General features: G+C 38.2%; 1 protein-coding gene and 1 long non-coding RNA gene across 2 annotated transcripts in view; one reads left to right on the forward strand and one right to left on the reverse strand.

Moving 5' to 3' along the window:
• The window catches only part of LOC134799485 (uncharacterized), a 386,600-nt gene that overhangs the window by 69,362 nt on the left and 294,310 nt on the right, over window positions 1–22,928 (forward strand). The gene's annotated exons all lie outside the window — the stretch shown is intronic.
• On the reverse strand, window positions 1,175–22,597 carry LOC134799459 (zinc finger protein 271-like). Its single transcript, XM_063771861.1, has 10 exons — window positions 22,221–22,597; window positions 21,891–22,074; window positions 21,611–21,709; window positions 21,003–21,178; window positions 20,525–20,727; window positions 19,961–20,102; window positions 15,360–15,485; window positions 12,308–12,432; window positions 3,490–3,609; window positions 1,175–1,750 (listed from the first exon to the last, which is right to left on the reverse strand). The coding sequence occupies exons 1-10, from the start codon at window positions 22,590–22,592 to the stop codon at window positions 1,672–1,674; spliced, it is 1,626 nt and encodes a 541-aa protein (XP_063627931.1). The 5' UTR covers window positions 22,593–22,597; the 3' UTR covers window positions 1,175–1,671.

The raw sequence follows: 22,928 nt of genomic DNA on the forward strand, positions 1-22,928 counted from the left end.
ATGAGAGGGCTAAGAAAGTAGTCACTAAACAGGTTACTACATTTTAAGTTATAAAAATACTTATTTGGCAAATGAATATTATTATATAATAATTAGGTATTAGCAGCGGCACACAAGCAAAGAACAATGCATCCCACGCTACACGAGGCGTCATCCTATCTATTCTCGAACCTTTTTCATTTTGAGAACTCGTCCAGTAAAAAATGCTCCTAGCTTCCTAAAAATGTATACGGTTGCAGAGACCTAACTTATACTGGTTGTTCATTAAAGAAGGTGTGAGTAGATTAAGCGTGTGAGACAGGCCAACCCCGCTGGTGAGATCATGAAATACCTATAGCGATTGTTTTATCAGAAGAATCACGCTACTGGATGTTATTTTATTGTTGTTTACGTACTTACACTAGAGCGATTTTAAATAACGAGCGAAGCTAATAGGGGCTCTGATGAGCTGTGCTAGTTTTGTGAACAGTACCTAGGTAGGTTTTGAATGGTTATGATGAGGTGTAGGTACCTAGCTGGTCTTCGAAAGTGAAACTGCCCCTGGATTTAAATGTACCGCAGTTTCAGATGTGTGGTTTTTTGTCTTATTATAAAGTAAATTGAAATGTAAGTGATTGTAGCACCATTTGGTAAGACAACACACACCGCATAATCTTATATTAACAATAGATAGTTGCAATTAAATCGGTCAAGCTGTTAAAGATAACAGAAACATTCGTTTGCATGCACCATGCACAGACATACGTCACATAATTAGTTTAAATGGATATGCCGTTTCAATTCCGTCAGGGGTAAATATAACTGACACGCCCTAAAAGGCTGTAGCTCTAAATATAGAAGCTTATGTGACTTATGTCAGATATTTTTAGCCTCTAGTTCTGTTAGATATATGTGGCATGTAAGCGTACGGCATAAAAAAAGCAAAACTTAATTAAAAATATAAAAAAAATTACTGCGTGACTGAAGTCTAAATGTCGGCTATTGAACTAAGTGGTTAAATAAACAAATCGTCACTGATGTGAAAAATCTCGTATCTCACACTTCTACTCAAAGTTGACAGGCAGTAACTCTGTATGCATCCCATACATAGACACCACATTTTTCTTTTGATTGACAAAACAAGATACGAGTTTTTTTCAAAGTAGTGCCGAAATATTGCAAATAAAACCAAACGATTAAAATAACTATAATATAATGTTTTAAAAGACATGAACACTATCAAAGGCCTACAGACCCTAGAATCTACAGACTAAATATGAGATCATAAAAATACTGACACGTCGTAGGTTAAGTTAGGTACAGAATACAAGACTATACCTGAATCAAAGTAATCTATCTGATGGCGAATTGAAGATAACAAAGACAGCTTGAAAGGTCGGTGGCATGTGTGCGAGAGAGACCCCGGATGAAAGGGTAGATCATTTTGGCACAGGTATAGTCATTTGTGAATCTCTTAGCTCAGGGGTCTCCAAACTTTTTTACCTGAGGATCATATTGCGCCTCAGAAACTTTCGCGCGGGCCACCGTCCGTTTTTGCGCCGGGGGAGGGTACCTGGTTGCTGCTGTTAAGATCAGTTCCACTCTCCATGAATGCTGAACCCCTGGAGCCTGGCTCCCGCGGGCCGGACAGTGGGCACTCGTTTTGGGTCTCGGCGGGCCGGATTGGAAGAGCTAAGACTTCAATTCAGCTTCCCCGCTTGCTTGGACACCATGGAGGGTTCTCTTGTGCTTCCACATATCGCCAGAACGCCTGCACACCAACACCAAGAGGAAGAGGTAAGGAAGGAATTGAAAAGGAAAGAAAATTATCAGTAGGAGAATAGGACCTACACCAAAATGTACGAGTAAAATGTTGTAGTAAAAACATGAATACAATTTTCCATCAGTACGGTTACCATCAGTTTGTCACTGACATAAACGCCGTCGAGAACGTAATTTACTTTCTATACATCTCGCTCGCACTCGCATATTAGTGCAAACGGGATGTATAGAAAGTAAATTACGTTCTCGACGGCGTTTATGTCAGTGACAAACTGATGGTAACCGTACAGAACTCATGTGAATTTCATTCGATAGCGTGACGAGCGTTCGCGTTTGCGTTATGTCTATTTTTGTATGGGATTATGAACAGCGCGCCAAGCGGGATGTTTTGGAAACTCAAAATCCCATACAAAATGACACGCAAACGTGTCACGCTATTCGCTATTGAATGAAATTTACATTTAGGGCTAATGAAAAATTTAATTGATTTTTGTAATCAATTATACAAGTACGTAAGTAGCGATTAAGTAAACATTTTTAGGTGTATATATTAATATACATAGCCACCACCAAACCAAATCAACCAAGCTGTGTTAGATAAACCAAACATACGACGATATTAAAAATATTTGAAAAGCTTTCCATGTAAGGGAATTTCATATAACGTGTCGCATTTTCATTTCTCTTGAGTATATGTATAATGAACGATTGACCGTGTCAGCTTTGGGAATAATGCCTTTGTCCACCAGTTGCACAACGCTCGGTTTCAAAATCGCTCGGAAGCCGCGCTCGTAACTGTTACGAAGTCGCTGGATTAAGGCCCTAAGGGTACCTGCAGCCGTTAGAGCTGTCAGTTTGGGTATTGTGACCATGTTACTAATAGGTGTTTTGATATGGTAGGGTTGAGCTGTGAAATACAGACTGCAAAATCGCATAGTTCATTTGTAGTTACAGTTAAAAATGAAAAAACGCGTTAAAATTACACATATGACACATAATAACCCCCTTATTCATTTTACGGGCCTGATTTAGTTAAATTATGTTTTATCCTTTTCTTAACAAATACATAAGTCAAAATGAAAATGAAGATGAACGATTCATAGCTATTTCAGGCCAGTAGCGCGTTTATGAATAACGCCATCTATGACAAGACACTAGTAGGTAAATACCTAACTCGAAATTATACTAGGAGGCCTGATTTTTCTCCCCGGTATAAATGAGTGTGTGAACTATACGTACGCACATCGCATGTGGCTTCTCCCCAATATGAATGAAGGTGTGAACGGTCCGAGCAGTTGCAGTGGTAGGCGTCTCCGCATATATCTGATCACCTGTGTCAGATCTGTTACCTGAACGTCGTACCAGTAATTCTCTCCATGCAGTAAGTATGAGGGTGTGGATAGTGCGAGCGTATGGACGACGTAAGGCAGCCTCACATATCGCGGTATGGCCTGTATCAGATCAGTTACCTGAACGTGGTACCGCATACATCGCACTCGTGTGGCGAATATGAATGAAGCTGTAACTAGACGGTCCGAGCAGTTAACAGTGGTAAGCATCTCCACATATATCGCACGGTATGGCTTGTATCAGATTAGTTACCTGAACGTGGTACCGCACACATTGCACTCGTGCGGCTTCTCCCCAGTGTGAATGAGGGTGTGAACGGTGCGAGCGTATGGACGACGGAAGGCGGCCCCACATATATCGCACGGTATGATCAGTTACCTGAACGTGGTACCGCACACATCGCACTCGTGTGGCTTCTCCCCAGTGTGAATGAGGGTGTGAACGGTGCGAGCGTATGGACGACGGAAGGCGGCCCCACATATATCGCACCGGTATGGCCTGCAACCAAACATCAGTTTGAGGATAGCAGAAAACAGGAAATCTGCCTTTACTAGCTAACGAGTACAATTAAAATTAACGAGTACAAGTACAATTTAAAACGGGCTATTTACAGTTTGGCAAGGGTCACTTTTTGTATTGTAGTAAAAGAAAAGAAGCGCTGGTGGCCTAGCGGAGAGAGAGTGCGACTTCCAATCCGAAGATCGCGGGTTCAAAGCCCGGCTCGTACCTACCAATGAGTTTTTCGGAACTTATGTTCGAAATAACATTTGATATTTGCCAGTCGCTTTTCGGTGAAGGAAAACATCGTGAGGAAACCGGACTAATCCCAATAAGGCCTAGTTTCCCCTCTGGGTTGGAAGGTCAGATGGCAGTCGCTTTCGTATAAACGAATGCTTACGTCAAATCATGGGATTAGTTGTCAAGCGGACCCCAGGCTCCCATGAGCCGTGGCAAAATGCCGGGATAACGCGAAGAAGAAGAATAAAATAAGATCAAAACCATAACAAGTTGTTAATCTGAATCGAGCTCCAGGGTCTGTTTAGATACCATCCAAGACCAGAGGGGCTACCGCGAAAACCGAAATTCGCAAATTGCGGGGATCTTTCTCTTTTACTCCAATAAGGGGTAATTAGAGTGACAGAGAAAAATGCCCGCAATTTGCGAACTTCGATTTTCGCGGTTGTAGCCCAGTGTTTAAATACATTTTTATTCAGTAGGTAGCTAATTATGCATACCTATATTAAGTGCATACAAGCGATCCGTATTCAGAACCCTACTAATATTATAAATGCGAAAGTAACTCTGTATGTATGTCTGTCTGCTACCTTTTCACATTTAAACCGCTAAACCGATTTATATGAAATTTGATATGAAGATAGTTTGAGGCCTAATAAAACTTCCATTAGTGCAAATACCTACTTCTACTATTGAATACCTAATTTGCTGCCTACGTAATATTATGATAATTACAAATACTTGGGCGTTTTCAGAAATAAATATAGAAAACCCGATTCTCACAGATCCCGGTGTTTTTGGGTTCTTTCAACTCAGAATCACTAGCATATTCAATTCTGATGATAAAATAAAATGTCCCAAAAATTTGTATGAAAATTGTACATTCTACTACGTCACGCACATACAAGTGAAAAAAAATTTCATACTAAAACGTGACGTAATGGAATGGACATTTTGGGACATCTTTTTTTAATGGTGGGATGGAGAATGCTGTCGATTCTGAGTAGAATGAGCCCAAGAACGTCCAGATGTGAAAGAATCAGGTTTTCAATATTTATTTCTGAAAACGCCCACTTAGGGCTAAGAACATAGGTATACATACTATACATTTCTTAAAACATCAAAAGATGCGTAGGACGGCGTCAAGTCGTACTTGCTCTTTTTTCTTAAGACCCAACTATCTATTTTAGGACAAGAAGTATACCTATCGTATAGACAGACCCACGAGGTTCATTTTTGAAACGTAGCCTTAAATATTTAAAACAAAATTACTAGAATGTGAAGTGCATTGGGGTAGCTTCGAAAACGCGGTAATGTGACTAATTATTACTAAACCAAAAGCCCTTCATATTTTGGCAACGCGTATGCTTTTGCAACGCTTACCAAGGCATCTTGCTAACTGTTGCTATAGCAGAAAATGCTTCTAGTTTAGTAGATATTTGTTATTTTCAAAATTACCCCGTTTCAGTGTAAGTAGTTAGGTTCTTTCCTTGCCCACAAAATAGATTGGCTGCTCGATTCGAACTTTAAGATAAGCTACGTCAAATATTACGTCTAGAATGTCTAGATACGATATGGATTAGATATGTCAGCGTCAAAGGTGACGTTTTTGTTTGAAGAAACGTCACATTTGACACTGACATACTCGTATCTAATCCATATCGTATCTAGCCGTAATATTTGACGTATCCTAAAGTCCGAATCGGGCCGTGGGCCTTATGAGGTTAAACCTCACACGCTCCATGCTTCTGAACCCAACACTATTCTCGAGTGTTAAAGGTCCTTTGTAGCCTGGACCTCGAAATTGGAGGCGATTGAGGAAAATAATTAGAGTTGAAAAAGCGAAATAGGTGAGTGGGAATAGGGATAAGTGAAGCTATATTATTTTACGGCTCGCAAAGCCGACTCGAGAGCAATTAACCTTTTACGAATCTAGTTTATGGCCAAAATACATCCAACTGGTTTACAAAACTTCTTTAAAAAGTTATAGTTCTAGCGAAATATCAGAGTGACAAAGTTCTAAGTCCCTTTGTTATTAGTTTCGTGATGAGGTACGTGGCGCCATCTGTGCGAAAGCGTTGTAACTAGGTTGATGTTAGTTGCGTGTTTAGCCGTGGGGGGCGCTGCTAGCTATTCAGGTCGATGGACTTGGATACAGTATCGCGGTGAGTAATCATTGGGATTGGGGAATGGAATAACCAAGTATTTTACTCAGTCGTAATGATAATATTAATAATATTATACACAGTTTTTAAGATATTAAATTAGACATGAGTAATTTTCTTGACAATATTAAAATGCAAATATTTATGCTAAAAGGAAAGCCTAAGATTATGTTTTTTAATCACATAGTAGTTACCGCGCAACTAATAGTGCATATAAGACTACCCGCGGTCACCACACGTCGTAGGTGCTCCTGTACCTACTAATTTAGTATGTACTGTAATAATCTAGGGGTAATCAGGGCTGTTGTGTGACTTAGGTTTAAGTAGGATGGAATTCAGTTATATACCTACTCATCGCAGACTATATACCGCAGTGTAATTAACACGTGAAACTACATGTATATTATATTGATTATTGACCCTACGTTCTGTGCCCTACGTAAACGCTTAATAGAGTGGTGTGTGTTACTAGTTGAGTTATTTGGTACTTTATTATTAAAGGCCTTTCAATTTCTTATGATTTTTAATTAATATGAATAAATTTTAAAACGCAAATCGTAGGTATCACAGAATAGTGTAGTTATCTATCTAAAAATCCTAAAATATCTCGTTCTATGACTCATATGTAGCTTTCACTCACAAAGTAATATTATCCCACTACGCATTACTGTACAGCCGTAAGCCTTTTTTAAATATATCACGTCGGTGGCAAACAAGCATACGACCCCCTGATGGTAAGCAGTCACCTTTACAACGCAGAGGGAATATATTTCCCACAATGATTTTGAACTTTATTTAAAAGTGATAGGGTTAAATTTTGCGTAATTTCTGGCACCTTTTTATGCCCGTTAAAGCGGTAACTGCCATTGGAAAATGCATTCAATTGTTTACCGTATCGTGTCACAATATATTCCAAATTAAAAAGAGTTTTCCAATGGCTGATGCGGCTGTTATGCGAGGTAGGGCAGCATTGTTCAATTCGTGACCTGATTTGTACGAAATTATCAAACTATACAGAAAATTCCATTAAAATATAGAGCTTATTGTTGAGGCAAGAAGACTCAAATTACAATTACCTAGTTTTTTTTTTGTAAATTACGTTCATACAAATTTATTCCAACCTTGCAAATCAACAATGGCAATGCATAACGGTTAGGATTGAAGGACCATCCAAAACTTTCATATGTTTCAGATAAAAAGTAATTTTCATTACGTAACGTAACCATTACTACATCCCATGCCTTCCCACTTCCCACATAGAACGAAATATATCCACCGTGGGTGAAGCCGGTGAAGTAGGTATGTAGGTACGCACAAGCTACCTACACGCGGCTGTGGATCTGTTTATAGGTCAATAACATTCACAATACCGTATAATGAATATACCGTTATTCGAATTTGAACCTTAACACGGTTTCATAAGGTCTAATTTGTGATTTTATTGTTTGGGGGAGATAATAGTTCGTTAAAGTTATGTTTTATTAAGAACCCACGTCTTTCCATTTTCCTGTAGAAGTGTAGACTGTACTTTTACGCCTAAATGAACTTAAAAACAACCTAGCTTTTGTTGATAAGTTAGTGTATTGAAACCCAAAGGGTAATGAAAATGAATGTAGTTTTTTATACTATGTTGGTGGCAAACAAGCATACGGCTCGTGTGGTGATAAGTGGTCACCGTAGCTTATGGACGCCTGCAACTCCAGGGATGTTACATCTACCTACATACCTACACGTTGCCGATTTTTAAATCCCTATACACTTCTCTTATGAAGAACCCCATTCTGTAACCTCTAGAAAAGCCGTCAGAAGCGAAGAAGTTAAAAGCGATAGGCTAGGCTAGGATATCAGAGTGCCTAGCCAAGGTGACAATCGCTTGCGCTACGACAGCGACACGCTTTGTGTCTGTCTATCACTCTTCCATATTAGTGCGACAGTGACAGTTGCGTTTCGTTTATGGAGCGTAATCAATTAGCATGTTGGCTACGCACCCAGAAGAGATTGATAGTGAGATCTCTCGCGCTACCTAATTGTTTTCCTATTCTTCGTTAGTTTAGAGTGTAAGGTCAATGTGGCTAATCCCGTCATAGGGGCTTATTCCCTCCACGAGCATATATTTCTTTGATTTTCAATCGTAGGAAAAAAACCATTTGCTTTTGATTGCTGAAACTAAAAGCAATCGCTGCTTCGTCGATGAAATTATCAATTTTGTTCGTTGTTCGAAAAAAACGCTAGTGGACGGATGAGTCCCTGTGACGGAATTAGCCACATTGACCTTATTAGACTAATAACCAAACTACTATTTTTATGTGAGAGGAGGAAAACGGGCAGACGAATCTCCTGATGGTAAACATTCACCGACGCCAATTGATATCTGCAACCAGGGAATGCAAATCGGTTATAACCGTAACCGAAATATTCGGTTATAACCGAATATATGGACAAAATATCATAACCGAATATTGGAAACTCGAATAACCGGTTCCGGCTATTTACGGTTATTTATTGAGGACTTAAATTGTATGTTTTTATCATCTAATGACTACAAAATCCTGCCATTTTTGGATGTGACGCCTGTGACTATAATTTTTGTCATTTGTGGACTTTAATAACAGAATTATACCAAATTTACTTCCCTTGTTTACAAAATTGTTTTTTTTTTAATATTGTATATATAACGTCCAAGGTCATATTTTACTTTTACTGTATTTGGTGTACTTATTTTATTAAAAAACGAAGACTTTTACTCACATTCCCTAATAGGTACCTGGGTGAATCAACTTTTAAGTGTTCAACGTCACACGTACAGAGTCCCTGATCGATAATACAAATTTATACAAAAGTATGAGTTTTTTTAGTATTCCGCTATGTTCCTGTTAATATTTTCTAACATTTTATTACAAAACATTTAATTTTGTATACAATTTACCCGTTCTTTATTGGTTGTCCAACAGACCAAAAGTTGGTTTTCCATAGTAGGACGGATTGTCCCCTTGCAACAGTGCACCGTAAAACCTTGTATTATGAAAAAAATACTGTTGTGGAATTGATATTTAAACACATAATCATTTTTATGGATAAGTATCATCAATAAAATATACCGATTTGTTATATTTGCATGTAACGGTTTATGAATTTCTTGCGTTTAAATTTTGTCCCTTGAAATATCCACGTCATGCAGGTCAACTGGGCAACCATAAATTAGTTATGAAATCTAAATATATATAACGTAGCAAGATACTTGACGACAAGTTCAAGTTTCTGGTAAGCAGATAGGCCTACTCGCCATTTTGATTACACGAAACTCGCGGCGTCAGTCGGTCGAGTACTGTTGGAGAGTGTGGGTGGCTTTATTATATGTCCATCGGACCACTGGCATAAATACATAAATACTTAACATATTACAATAAATTGTATTGTACCAGATACTACTTCACATATATTTTACCGTAAGGGTGAAATAAACACAAAAAATCTTTAGAATTTATTATACGGCTCAAAGTTTTAGACAAGTCCCTCTGACAACTAGTCACTTGGACAACGGAAGTGGTTGTCCATAGGACATTTTGGTTGTCTCTTGGACTTTTTTAGATTTTTATAGGGTCTGAAACAAATTTAATAAAGTATCAGAAAGCACTAACATACATATATATGTTGGTACTTTCTGATATTTTATTAAATTTGTTTCATTTAGCACCCTTTTTAAGATTTATTATTAATATTTCCATTGGACAACCAGATATGTCTATGGGACAACTAAGTTGTCCCGAAATTGATATTTTTATTTTTTTCTTTATAAATTAAAGAGCAGTTCATATTTTTTTAAAGGTACAATAACACAATATAAAACAAAGTAGCAGGAGCAATTTTCTTACATCACTATAACAATTTCGCGTTTTAATTTAAAAAATCCGATTATGTGAAATAAGAGTTGTCCAGGGGATACATTTTAGGGATATATTGTGAAATTTCGTGAGTATATGCCATATATAAAGATACAAAAATATACCTACAGCATTGTGTATTTAATGTAATTAAAATAATTGTTTCAACAATAATTGATGTCTAGTATGTTTAAAAATACTTTTATCTACACACATATCATAAACTCTCTATGATGCTTTCAAAATCCGTAAATAATGGCCCACATTACGATAAACTGTTTTGTTACAGCAAATTCCTTATCTGTGAAAATGTGGTAATAGCTCATTACTATATCAAAATCGATTTGGTAATGCATTCAAATTTCGAACATCTCTGAAAAAAAAAGCAATTTGATTTGACCCCTATTCTAATATCAGTCGAGATGACGTTTTATTCGAAATCAAATGACAATTGCATACAATATTGACAAATCTCGCATGTAAGTTGGTATCGGACGATATGTGGTAATCGACCCCGACTCTAGTTTGTCTCTGAATTAAAAAAAAAACTACGGATGCGTGTCATGCGTGAAAAAAGTTTTCATTTGCCGCCATTTGACGTACAGTTTATCTTTTAATTAGTTTGTAACTAAAAAATAATTTGTTTTGTTGTTTTTAAAGTAACTATAACAAAAGTTTCGTGTAAAATGTGCGATAAAGATATTTCGGAGACGCCACCTCATATCCGCGAGTTCCGCCAGAGAGGAAAGTGCCCCAATGTCGGCTGTAATATGAGGTTAGTGAATATATCATAGAAAGTTTATAATATGTGTGTAGATAAAGCAGTGTATGTAACTGTACATAATTAGGCATTAAAACACTCGTGTGATACTATTATGAAACTCATTTCATTCGTTTCATAAACCCATGCACACTCGTATTTTAATGCCTTTCATTATGTAGCAGTCACATAAACTACTATTGGATAGTGGTCCAGGGGACAGGTAGCAGTCACATAAACTACTATTGGATAGTGGTCCAGGGGACAAGGCAGATTTGGGCTGGTGAATTTTATTCATCATATTCACTAAATTCTTAAAGAAACAGCTCTGCTTTATACATAATCATAAACTAGAGAAACTTATCTTTTAAATAAAGTATATAAGTATGGACAATAACAAATAAAAATAAAAATCCATAATTTCATCATGTGGACATTTAAAAGTTGATTCACCCACCTACTGTAGGTACTAAAACAAAGATTTTTGTATTTTGTTAATTACTTCATTGTAAATTTATAATTTTTCGTGGAAAATAGCCGTAACCGATTATAGCCGATATTCGGTTATTTTTCGGGCATAACCGTAACCGAAACCGGTTATGAAGTTTGGCCGGTTATTGCATTCTCTACCTGCAACACCAGAGGGATTGCAAGTGTATTGCCGGCTTTTAAAACGGGAGTTCGCTTATTTCTTGAAGTATTGAATGAAGGTCATATCGTACCTATGTACGTAAATTAGAAGACATAAGTAATTCTTACCTATGATCATTTTGTCGTGCTCGCGCAAACTGCAACGCGGGTGACGCTATACGATTCTGTTACCCCATTCTATGATGCCTTACCAGAGCCGGTTTACGCCGCAGCATGATACATACCTCTAATCAGTACAGAATGTAGAGTCTAGAGAGAAGGGAAGAGTAGTGGAATGTATGGGGCCCAATACATTCCACGAGTCTTCTCTTTCCGCACAGACTCTATCTTGGGGTTTTAGTACACCTTAACCTTAACCTTACCTCTGATCAGTATGTTTCCTGGCATGCTCGCGGAGCCGCGCAGCCGCGGTAAACGTCTTAGGGCACCCCGCCCTCACATTTAACCCTTAATCAAAGCAAATTTAACCACATCTTCCACATAAGTGTAGAAACCTTACCTTTGATCAGTATTAATCCTAGCATGCTTGCGAAGCCGCGCAGCCACAGTAGGTAAAGCGTCTAAGGCACCCCACCCTCACATGTAACCCTTACTCAAAGCAAATTTAAACACATCTCCAACATAAGTGCAGTTAGTACGCCTTACCTCTGATCAGTATGAATCCTAGCATGCTCGCGGAGCCGCGCAGTCTAGGTAAGCGTCTAAGGGCACCCCACCCTCACATTTAACCCTTAAAGCAAATTTAACCACATCTCCCACATAAAGTGTAGTTAGCACCAGGGCTCGGCACCGGTTTTTTTTTTTAAACACGAAATAGCCCAATATTTTAATTATTTTGTGCTCTTTACGTAGGACTGAATCATGTATTTAGGTAACAACTTCGTATTATTAGATTGTCCCATTAAAAATGAAATAACAAACCAAAGAACGAAAAAGAACGTTATAATACCGGTATTTTTGTATGAAGAAAAAACCGGTTCCGAGCCTTGGTTAGCACACCTTACCTCTGATCAGTATGTATCCTAGCATGCTCGCGGAGCCGCGCAGCCGCGGTGAACGTCTTCGGGCACGCCGTGCACGCGAACGGGCGCTCCCCGGTGTGCGTGCGCCGGTGGTCGTCGCGCTCCACCTGCGGTCACACGGCGAGGGGTGAAGGTTGATGCCTTGCAATAATTAGCAATTCCAGAAAAGTGCCAGCGGATACGTGAAACTATTTTTTTACACTTATAAGAACAGTTTAGCTATGTCAGCTCATATTCAAGTGCGCGTGCACCGCAATATGAGCGGACTAGCCAAAAGCAAAGCTGAGGTATAGCTTTAAGGAACTACGGGACGCCATCAGTTCCGCCCGAACCTTTGTACGATCAACTCGATTATTTTAATATACGGAGTTAATATGAAAAAGTGATTATTAATCCATACCAAATAGGTCACCCAGATTCTGTACTATAGGTATATATATATAGAAGTACAACATGCTTCTAAACACTTCTGATAGACTCTATCAGATAGAGCTATTAAGAAGCTGATATTATAGTTACCTACATACAATTGGTGCAGATATAGAGAAAAATAAGTTGAATGACTTGATAAAGCAAACTATACTTATAATTTATACTTTATTGTTTATAAAATTAAACTTTTTTGTTTACCTATATAATTAAACTTTATTGTGCAAAAGGAAAAAAGCCTTAACCCCAATAAGCCATATCGTTCTCAAACGAAAGACAAACACGAGTAAGAAAGAGATAGATATTAATATTTGTCGCGTGAGAAAGAACCGTAGTCATTGCACTATAGTGTAAATAACATTATTTGCGGTATTTGACACATTATGACTGACGTATATAGAGATGTAGCTAACGCAAATCGATTGTCACAGCAAGCGATTACGATTGGATGGCACGTAGACTGAGGTATCGAATTGTGACGTATAATGAATTTTTATTTGAGATTTAAATAAAGCTAGAATTATATGGTTTTCCCGCAAGCTACCGGTTGGTCGGTGTATTTAATACACCGACCGAGTAGGTCGCACCCATTGTCAAAATTGAAACTAACTGGGGATCTATTTTAAAGTTTATTTATGTTATTTCTGTGTCAAATTTGTTGTCTGTTAAGTGACGATAAATATATCCATATTTACAGTTAATTATCCACCTTTTCCTTATTTTTATTAAAAGAAAAATGAAAAATTCATATCGATTTACTTAGACGACTACCGATTCATAACGGTGGTGTCCGGCCAACCCTAAAATTAAAAAAAAAAGACGTAGAACGTAAACGTTCGCAGTGCAGTTGTTTTCCTTTGTGATTTCGATGTGCAAAACATTTTACGTAGTATTGCTGTTGTGAGTGACAGACGTCAAATACCGCAAATAATGTTATTTACACTATAGCAGCCTAGCTGTGCTAGCTTGTGCTAGCTGTAGTCGCTAGCTAGATTCTGTGCTAGGTTAGGAGGTGAAGGTTGATAAACCTCGCCTTCGCTAACGCTATCGTGAAAAAAAGTACCCACGTACTTTAAGTACCTAATTTGTACTCAGAAAAAAAATGATTAAAAATAGTTACATGGTTTGATTTCAATGAGCGTTATTACAAATAAGAGATAGCATACTATGAGTGCGAGAGAAACGAAATCAAAATTCGAAGCATATAATTATAGCACTGATGAAGTCCTTACATATCTGTTATAATAGGTACTTATGATAATTCAAAACTTAAATAAATATGTATGAAGAAATTTAATATGTGAATAAATGTCGTTTATAAAGAAAACGTTCAAGTGTTTCAAGACCTAGGGACATCGTGCTTAACATACAAACGTTTTAACACATCCTAACAGGCAAGAATAGATACCTCATCAATTTAGCGATGATAATACTGACAATCATTACCAATATTGACGCGAATCTATTATCCTCTACTCTCTAATACCCCAAAGAGCCTTAAACTTTACCATGATTATTTTCTCATAGAGCGAAGGTAATAATTTATTAGCGAGTATCGATCCTTTTCCGTCCTTGCTCCAGTCCCATTTTCCCCCTTACCAAGCGTTTATATACCAGCGTATTGTTGACCGAGGGATCCATAGCAACTATGTGTATTCGGGTATCAAGTTATAATGGTTTTGTTTCGGGTAATGGGAATAAAGGGCTGGAAATGAGCCCGGACGGCCCCGGTGTGGCCGGATTCCGACTCGAACAAAAGTTGTCAAGGAGAATGTTACGGGTGTATTCAAACTCAAAAATGTACAGAAGTAAATCCAAATGGGACAATGGGAAATTAGAAACTGTAGGAGATATCGTATTTTATTTTTTCCTTTGGAATAACGAGGCCTATTATAAATAAAGGGTATTCAGAAGGTAGGTAGTTAGATAATTCATTATAGATTTTTTTCATCGTTCCAAAAACCCCTTTTAGATTTTTCTAGCTCATTCCGGTTTTCCTTCAGTGCTCAAAATTGTGTATTGGCTTTTTATACTGATTTACCTAAGCGTACGACTCGCTTGGTAAACAATTTGCAACTACATCCTTTAGTTGTTTATGAATAAACGGGCATGCGTAGCCCTTCGACCGTAAACAAGGCAATACACCTGTTCGCGACAAGTGCACACTTATTATACAGGTAAGGCAGTGTTTTGTGTTTGATTAGCGATTACCGCAGGGCAGTTCTTAGTTTCCACCACAACTCCATTATCGTCATAGAACTACATACTTTGATTATCACATACCTATGGTTGTTTGAAAATAAAAAGTGCAAAATAAACACAAGTGCTGTGATGAACACGTAATCAGCTCCAAGAGCTGCTAGTGTATAGGTAAATTAATTAATTAATTTTATTAAGAGTTCCCAGCAAGCTCGGTTCTCCATACAAACGTACGTATATAGTTACTCTCTCATTTTAAAACGACTAGTTAGATTGTTCTGAAACTTTGTAAACTTACAATAGGATAAGGTATTCTAGTCCTGTAATTAGTTAATGTAGCTATGTTAAATAAAGTATGTATAAATCGTCTAAAAATCTACTACCTAAGTAATAATAATAAACCTACCTTGACTTTGAAGGCCTTTGGGCAGAGGTCACAAGGGTAGGGCCGCTCGCCAGTGTGCATGCGCATGTGGATCGCGAGGTGTCCCGACTGGTTGAAGCGGCGCCCACACACGCGGCATGGGTAGCCCTGTACAAGAAGCTTTCCATATTATTATTTTTACATATTTCGCAAGTGTATGGTTTTTTCACTCGTGTTCATGTCTTCATGATTGTCCCTTCATTGCAACAACCTAATAACTTGAGTTCCATTTGACCGTGAACTTCTGACACAGCGACTTCTAAAAGCTGATAGGATAGATAAAATTTGATGAAAAGAGCCTGCATTTGTTCAGGCAGCCATGGACATTGGACATCCCATATAACCATTCCAGTCGCAGAATCACAAAGTGGTAACTAAATGTCAGATGTGTCGTAACAGAGTCCACACAATGTGTCTAGAATTGTTTCGAAACAAAGTGTCGTCGCCGTGTCTACACTTTTCCGTAACAAGGTGTCGACACATTTGTGTGCACTTTGCGTGCGGTTTGCGACTAAATCTGACAGCAAATTTGTGACAGCAAATGTCAATATAAAATACCTCTTGAAAACCAAGGTTTGTCAAACTACTATTAGTGTCTCGTGTGCTCGTAATTCTAGTAAGTCATCATGGGCAATGCAAATGATAATAATCGACCGAAACCATATAAACACCCAACACCCGTCAACCTTTTACAGAAAAGTTTTTAAAGAAATTCAATAAGCTACTTAGGTCAGGCAACGAATGCTCCAAAAGTTGTAGAGGGAAATGCTCGGAACACAATTTTTGACTCCGTAACTCGGTTTGACAAGTTAGGAGGTGAACATATCAAAAGTCCCCGGCCGTAGCCCTTGAGCGGGGGGGAGAGAGGGGGCTTTGAAGGTCCCATTTTCCCGTTTTTCGATTATATCTCGGAAACTATGCATCTCAGCGACATGGCCACTTATACAAAATGAAAGTTAATTTAATTTGTTACAAGTTTATTCAGTCAATTTTTTCGATATGTTGAATAGTTTTTGAGATATCCGCTCTTGAAAGTTTATTTAGGGCTCTCAATTTTATCTTGATATATCTATATCAGTGAAGGTGCTAGGCCGTGTTTGGTATCGTTTTCGTATAAATCTGGGGTGCTGAATCCATTTAAGATATCACATTGACACCATTCCACAAAATAAAAATAATTCTTTTTAGGGTTCCGAACCTCAAAAGGAAAAAACGGAACCCTTATAGGATCACTCGTGCGTCTGTATGTATGTCCGTCTGAATACACAAAATAGTTCTTTACCTATAGATGACAGGAAAACCTATTAGAAATGTGCAGTCAAGCGCGAGTCGGACTTAATGTACGGAACCCTTAATACGCGAGTCCGACTCGCACTTGGCCGGTTTTTTTAAAACTCTTCTTGACGCTTAACCGCTGAACCGATTTCGTTGAAATTTGGTATAGAAATAGTTTGCGTCCCGGAACAGGACATAGGATAGATCTTATAACCAAAATCATCTTTTGAAGGTGTGAAAAGTGGCGTGGAAATTTGTACGGGAAATCAATAACCGCTGAACCGATTTATATGAAATTTGGGATGGTCTACATCTTTGATTTAGTTAAAAATGATGAAAAAACATGACTTCAAACCTAAACTTAAACAGTATTAACTTCAAGAAGTCAATTCTGAATTCCCCCCTACACCTCATTTCACACCTTTAAAGGATGATTTTTGAGATAACTTATTATATCCTGTCTCGGGACTCAAAATATATGTGTACCAAATTTAAATTAAAACTGTTCAGCAGTTTAAGCGTGAAGAGGAGTTTAAAAGAAAGTATTTTAATAAGTTTATATGTTTTTACTTCGGAATGGTGTCAATGTGATACCTTAACTAAATTTGGTACTGCGAATTTATACGAAAACGATACCAAACATGGCCTCGTAGCTTTACTGTTGTAGAAGTCAAAATAAAATTGAGAGCCCTAAATTCTTATTACTTGGGCAAACTTGTGTAGAAGGAAAAGGTAAAATAAAAGTCTTCGGCAGGAATATAAGACACAAATATATTTTTTTTTTGCGTTACTATTTCATTCATCAAATATAAACATACCTTGATTATACTATTCTAGTGAGATTCTCATAGATAAACAAAAACATTTACTTAAAAAAATTACAAGGTCGAAATGTCACGGAACTTGTGAGAGTAATATGTGAAAAATAAAAACTTTTATGCCAAAAAAAATCTGGACACAATTTAAGAAACACCCAATTGCGTCGAGGAATCATCTGTATTTTTGCTTGTTTCATTACCTCCTCGCTTCTTTTTTGTCCTTTGTATTCTGTAGCAATTTGTTAGATCTGAAAATAAAGATAACTTGCGTCGTCACGGATGTCGATTTATAGGTTTTAGGGAGTGCAGAATTCGAAAACGATGATCATTTTATAATCTAAGATGGCGGCTACGTATTTTGTCATAAAAGTGGAATCCAAAATAATCATCATTTTCGAAATATGCGCCCCCTAAAACCTATAAAACGATATCCATGACGACTTTTATGACATAGTGCATTGCCGCCATTTTGAAATTGAAAATGTTATCATTTTCGAAATCTGCGTCCCCTAAAACCTATAAAACGACATCCATGACGACTTTTATGACATAGTGCATGGCCGCCATCTTGGAATCCAAAATAGTCATCATTTTCGAAATCTGCGCCCCCTAAAACCTATAAAACGATATCCATGACGACTTTTATGACATAGTGCATTACCGCCATTTTTAAATTGAAAATGTTATCATTTTCGAAATCTGCGCCCCCCAAAACCTATAAAACGACACCCATGACGACTTTTATGACATAGTGCATGGCCGCCATTTTGGATTCCAAAATGGTCATCATTTTCGAAAGCGGGGCCCCCTAAAACCTATAAAACGACATACATGACGACTTTTATGACATAGTGCATGGCCGCCATCTTGGAATGCAAAATGGTCATCATTTTCGAAATCTGCGCCCCCTAAAACCTATAAAACGACACCCATGACGACTTTTATGACATAGTGCATGGCCGCCATTTTGGAATCCAAAATGGTTATCATTTTCTAAATCTGCGCCCCCCAAAACCTATAAAACGACACCCATGACGACTTTTATGACATAATGCATGGCCGCCATTTTGGATTTCAAAATGGTCATCATTTTCTAAATCGGGGCCCCCTAAAACCTATAAAACGACATCCATGACGACTTTTATGACATAGTGCATGGCCGCCATCTTGGAATCCAAAATGGTCATCATTTTCAAAATTGGGGCCCCCTAAAACGTATAAAACGACATCCATGACGACTTTTATGACACAGTGCATGGCCGCCATTTCGGATTCCAAAATGGTCATTATTTTCGAAATCGGCACTCCCTAAAACCTATATATCGACACCCATCTCGACTTTTATGACAAAGTGTTTTGCTACCATCTGCATGCAAGACATTTCTATTATTTTTACGTACAAAAATGGCCCCCTGTCAACTTTCAATCGAGATTTAATCGATAATTTATTCGATGAATATTCAGATTAATTCAATTTCAATCTATGTTAGGTCGACTAAACTAATCGCGATTAAAATTTGAGAATTAACTTTTTTTTTATTCCATTAATTAGTCGAATAAACAGTTAATCGATTAATGCCCATCTCTGACCACGGCATTTTTACACTTTGAGAATATCTGAAAACAAATCAACACAAGGAGCCATTTTGCAAATCCAGTAACATACCAGTAACTTTGTTATTACTTTTGACAGCGCGTGTCATGTGTCAACACAGAGTCGACACAAAGTCGAAACATTGCAACTACTTTGTGACTGCAATATTTCTCAGCCTTAAACCATATTTATACATCATAATTAACAAGTTTCGTAGTATGTAAAGCGTTATTTCTGTTATTTAAGTATAGTATACGCATCGAAGTACTAAAAATGCTTCAAATAATATAGTTATGAACACAGGCACTGAGAAGTAAACAATTTCATTTCCGGCTAAACTAAAACAATGTGGTGGCGCGTTGATTATATTACACTTAGTTTATCAAATCACTCGAGCATTTTAATTCCCCATAATAATTTAAGTCCTATTGTAATATAAATGCAAACATATATAATTACGTCTTGTAATCCGTTTTAGAGATGGCGTATTAATGTCACTTATTTTTATTTAAGTATTTTTCCATCTGACAGTTTCCATTTGACAGGAACAAAATGAACGAATGAACGAATGATTTTGGCATAAAGTAGTCGCAAACCCGAAACAATGTGTGCACACGGCGACCACACTTTATGTCACTTTGTGTCATGTGTCGACCCTTCCCCATTTCTGGTAACTGTGTCGACACGGCGACGACTCTGCGACTGGAATTGTGACCGAAACAGACGGTGTCGACACAAGATGTGTCAACACCGCGTCGTAACGGCGACTGGAAATGGTTGTATGGGATGTAGCGCTCCATGTTCAACCAAATACTGACACTTACAGTCAGTGACATACTTCGCTACTCTATGGTTTTCGGTCGAAAAGCCAAAGACTATATGGAATAGAATCTTACCGGCTTAGACACCTTGTGCATCTTCTTGTGCGTGTGCAACGCGCACATGCTGCCTAGGACCTTGTCGCACTCTTCACACACGTACGCCATGAGAGGCGCGCCCGACGGCCGGTCTTCTCCGCGCTTGTGACGGTAGAGTTCCCTAAAATGTTTAGAAACATCACCAACGTTGTCGTTGTCGTCTTATCTGCCGGGTTATCTCATAGGTGAAAATTTAAGCTAGCGCCTTAAAACTAGCATATACATATATGGATAGCAAACATAACAACTTAAATGAAGACAAATTATGACAGATGTCTGAGATGCGTTACGGAACCGTCGGAACCACATTTTGTCGGGGAGCTGGCCACGGAGCCGGTTGAACTTGACACCCCTTGGCCGACAAAACTATTTTGACAAAGGGAGTCTAGACACTCTAGACGTTTAAATAGTTGTAAATCCCATTGTGGAGAGACTCCGCTTTCAATTCCATTAAAACATTCTCAGACTGCTTTTGCAGGTGACCTCGAATATCATTTTCAAACTTTGATTATAATATTACCTACATAATTATTATAGTGTTACCTTGCAGTGGCAAACAGCTGGTTACACGACCCGCAATTCCACATTTTGCTGCTAGTAGCATTGGCGTAAGACCGTCGATCCCTCTTATTGACGACCTGAAGGCATCCCATGGTGTGCATCTTCAGCTCCTCGATGGTTGAGAAGCGTTTGCCGCAAGTGTCGCAGGCGCAGCATAGCTGGTCGTTTGTGGTGGCGCTTGAGTTCTAAACGCATTGAATAGAATTGTAAAACAAGAAATTAAAAGGTTTTGTTTGTAGGTATTATACAATTGTGCAAACTTTTGTATGGACTGACAAGGCTATTTGTACGTTACGTACGTTACGTTACGTACAAATAGCCATGTTAGTTAGGTAGAAATAGCAATACATTTGACGTCCCCTCCCCCGCAAAAATCGGCAGACTGTTTCGTACAGAAAATGACAGCCATGACGTCTCCAGTTACTAAATGCTTTCGAGTTTAAAAAAACTGGGAACTTACTTCTGCCGGTGGATAGAAGCTTTGACTCTGTTCAGGAACAAAGCAAGTCAACCGGTGTCTGTCCAAGGCATCGGCGTCCGCGAACAGACCGTTGCAGAAGTCACAGACGTACATGGTGAGAAGCTTCCGAGGTGACACACTGGTCTTGCCATCGCTGGTGGTGCAGCACAGTTGTTCTGTAAATTGGGCATAGTCTTAAAATCAATAGCTTTTAAAAACCTTCGTCACTTTTATTGTCTGCGTGGAATAGAAATTTAAAGTTTCGCATTTTATTTAGTTACCGCAATGTATGGTCACTATGGACCTATGGAGTATGGACAGACCACCATTCGTGTAAGTAAGATCGTAGGCGCATGGCACACTGCATCCGATTCGCAACGTCGCTCCGATGTTTGAGTGAGACAACCCTATGCGCGAATTATAGCGACATCCCGCTCGCACGCCAGAGCGATGAGCGAATTGGATGCAGTGTGCTAGAATAAGCGCCGTAGCTGAAAGAGACTATTGGAATGCATTGAAAGATTTGAAAGTTACAGTACCACAGTCATTGACATCCCTAAAGATTGTTTTTAGGTTGGTGCGAGATGTAATCTTGGTCTGGCTCTTACCAGTAGGTTCTGTTTCTAAAGCTGTAGATAATACACGTTCACAGATGCCACAAACAAGCCAGTAGGATTCAAAATCTATGTCGGTTGGATGGCTTATATCTGAAACAAAAAAAAATTGATGAACACATAAAGCACAGTACATACAGTAAATACAGTTATATAAAGTAAAGTATAGTATATTCCTGACGAAAAGTTAAAAAATAAAACTAGCAAAAATACCCGTCAGTTATCAAAACAAAAGGTGTAGATTATTTTTGTATTCCGACTACTTTTGGTTTACCTTGTAACTTTGGCTGCAGATCTATAGCGTCAGCTGGTGAACTGCTAGGAAGAGCATCCAAGACCGGATCAGAGGTATGGAATGAAATTGTATGGTCTAGAAGATCCGAGTCCGTAGTAAATATCTCGTGGCAAATGACGCAGGAGTGTAATGCTAACAAGTCGGGCCCAGTATCTTCAGTGCCCTGGAACAAAAATATTAGCAAAATTTGGGGAATATGATTGCTATTATGTTTTCTGTAGGCGCTTCACATTACATATTTTCTTATTGCTTTAGTTATATTTATTATCAAAAATATATGGAAAATAATTAGTATAATTAATTAATTACCTTATTCGCGCTCGCTGAAACTTGAAGCGGCAATAAGAATTGATTCACCGTGTTATCATCAAGTAAAGTTGGTTCAAAATTATTAAGTAAATTATCCGACTGAACTATAAATAATTCTGTATTTTGCTCAATGTTCGTGGTACTAGTCAAAAAAGATGATACGCCTTCATTCAAGTTTTTAGTAGAATCAAAGATTATCTGATTGCCTACATTCGTCAGCATTTGATCAGCAACATCGGCTAGATCTTTATTGATATTGGTTGAATCTGTTGCTACTACATCAGAATTGAAAAGAAGATAGTCGGAGTCGTAGTGGTCTCGTAGTGTGTCCGATAATTCCTTGTAGGGGAAATCCGGTGGGTCGAACATCATTCTCGGCAACTGTAAAGAAAATACCAAACCTTCATAGTTGGACCAAGCTAATCCTGCACAGCCTTGCTATCAGAGTGTGGAAGTGCCATTTTTTGAATTTATTAATAATTATAGAACACGGCGCAAAAAGCTTGCGCATAATGAGGCGCGGGCTATATACGCGAACAGCATACGCATGTTATTTGCCTCTTGAGGATAGTGCCAGTGCGATACTTACTATACTCTTTGGTAGCGTACCTTTACTTATGCTAGCCACGTACCTAAGCTGTGTGCACTGTGCAAGCATATATAGCTGTTCAAGCAGATCTTGTCAGTAAAAAAGGCGCGAAATTCAAA

Source organism: Cydia splendana, chromosome 18 (genome assembly GCF_910591565.1).
Source record: "Cydia splendana chromosome 18, ilCydSple1.2, whole genome shotgun sequence".
NCBI lineage: Eukaryota > Metazoa > Arthropoda > Insecta > Lepidoptera > Tortricidae > Cydia > Cydia splendana.

Bases quoted from the DNA above. Each gene is read 5' to 3' on its own strand.
- LOC134799459 (XM_063771861.1), bottom strand. From the start codon at position 22,592: ATGATGTTCGACCCACCGGATTTCCCCTACAAGGAATTATCGGACACA. The intron at 15,486-19,960 runs GTAAGATTCTAT...CTTCTTGTACAG, and splicing joins TGCACAAGGTGTCTAAGCCG to GGCTACCCATGCCGCGTGTG. The intron at 12,433-15,359 runs GTAGGTTTATTA...GTGTGACCGCAG, and splicing joins CAAAGGCCTTCAAAGTCAAG to GTGGAGCGCGACGACCACCG.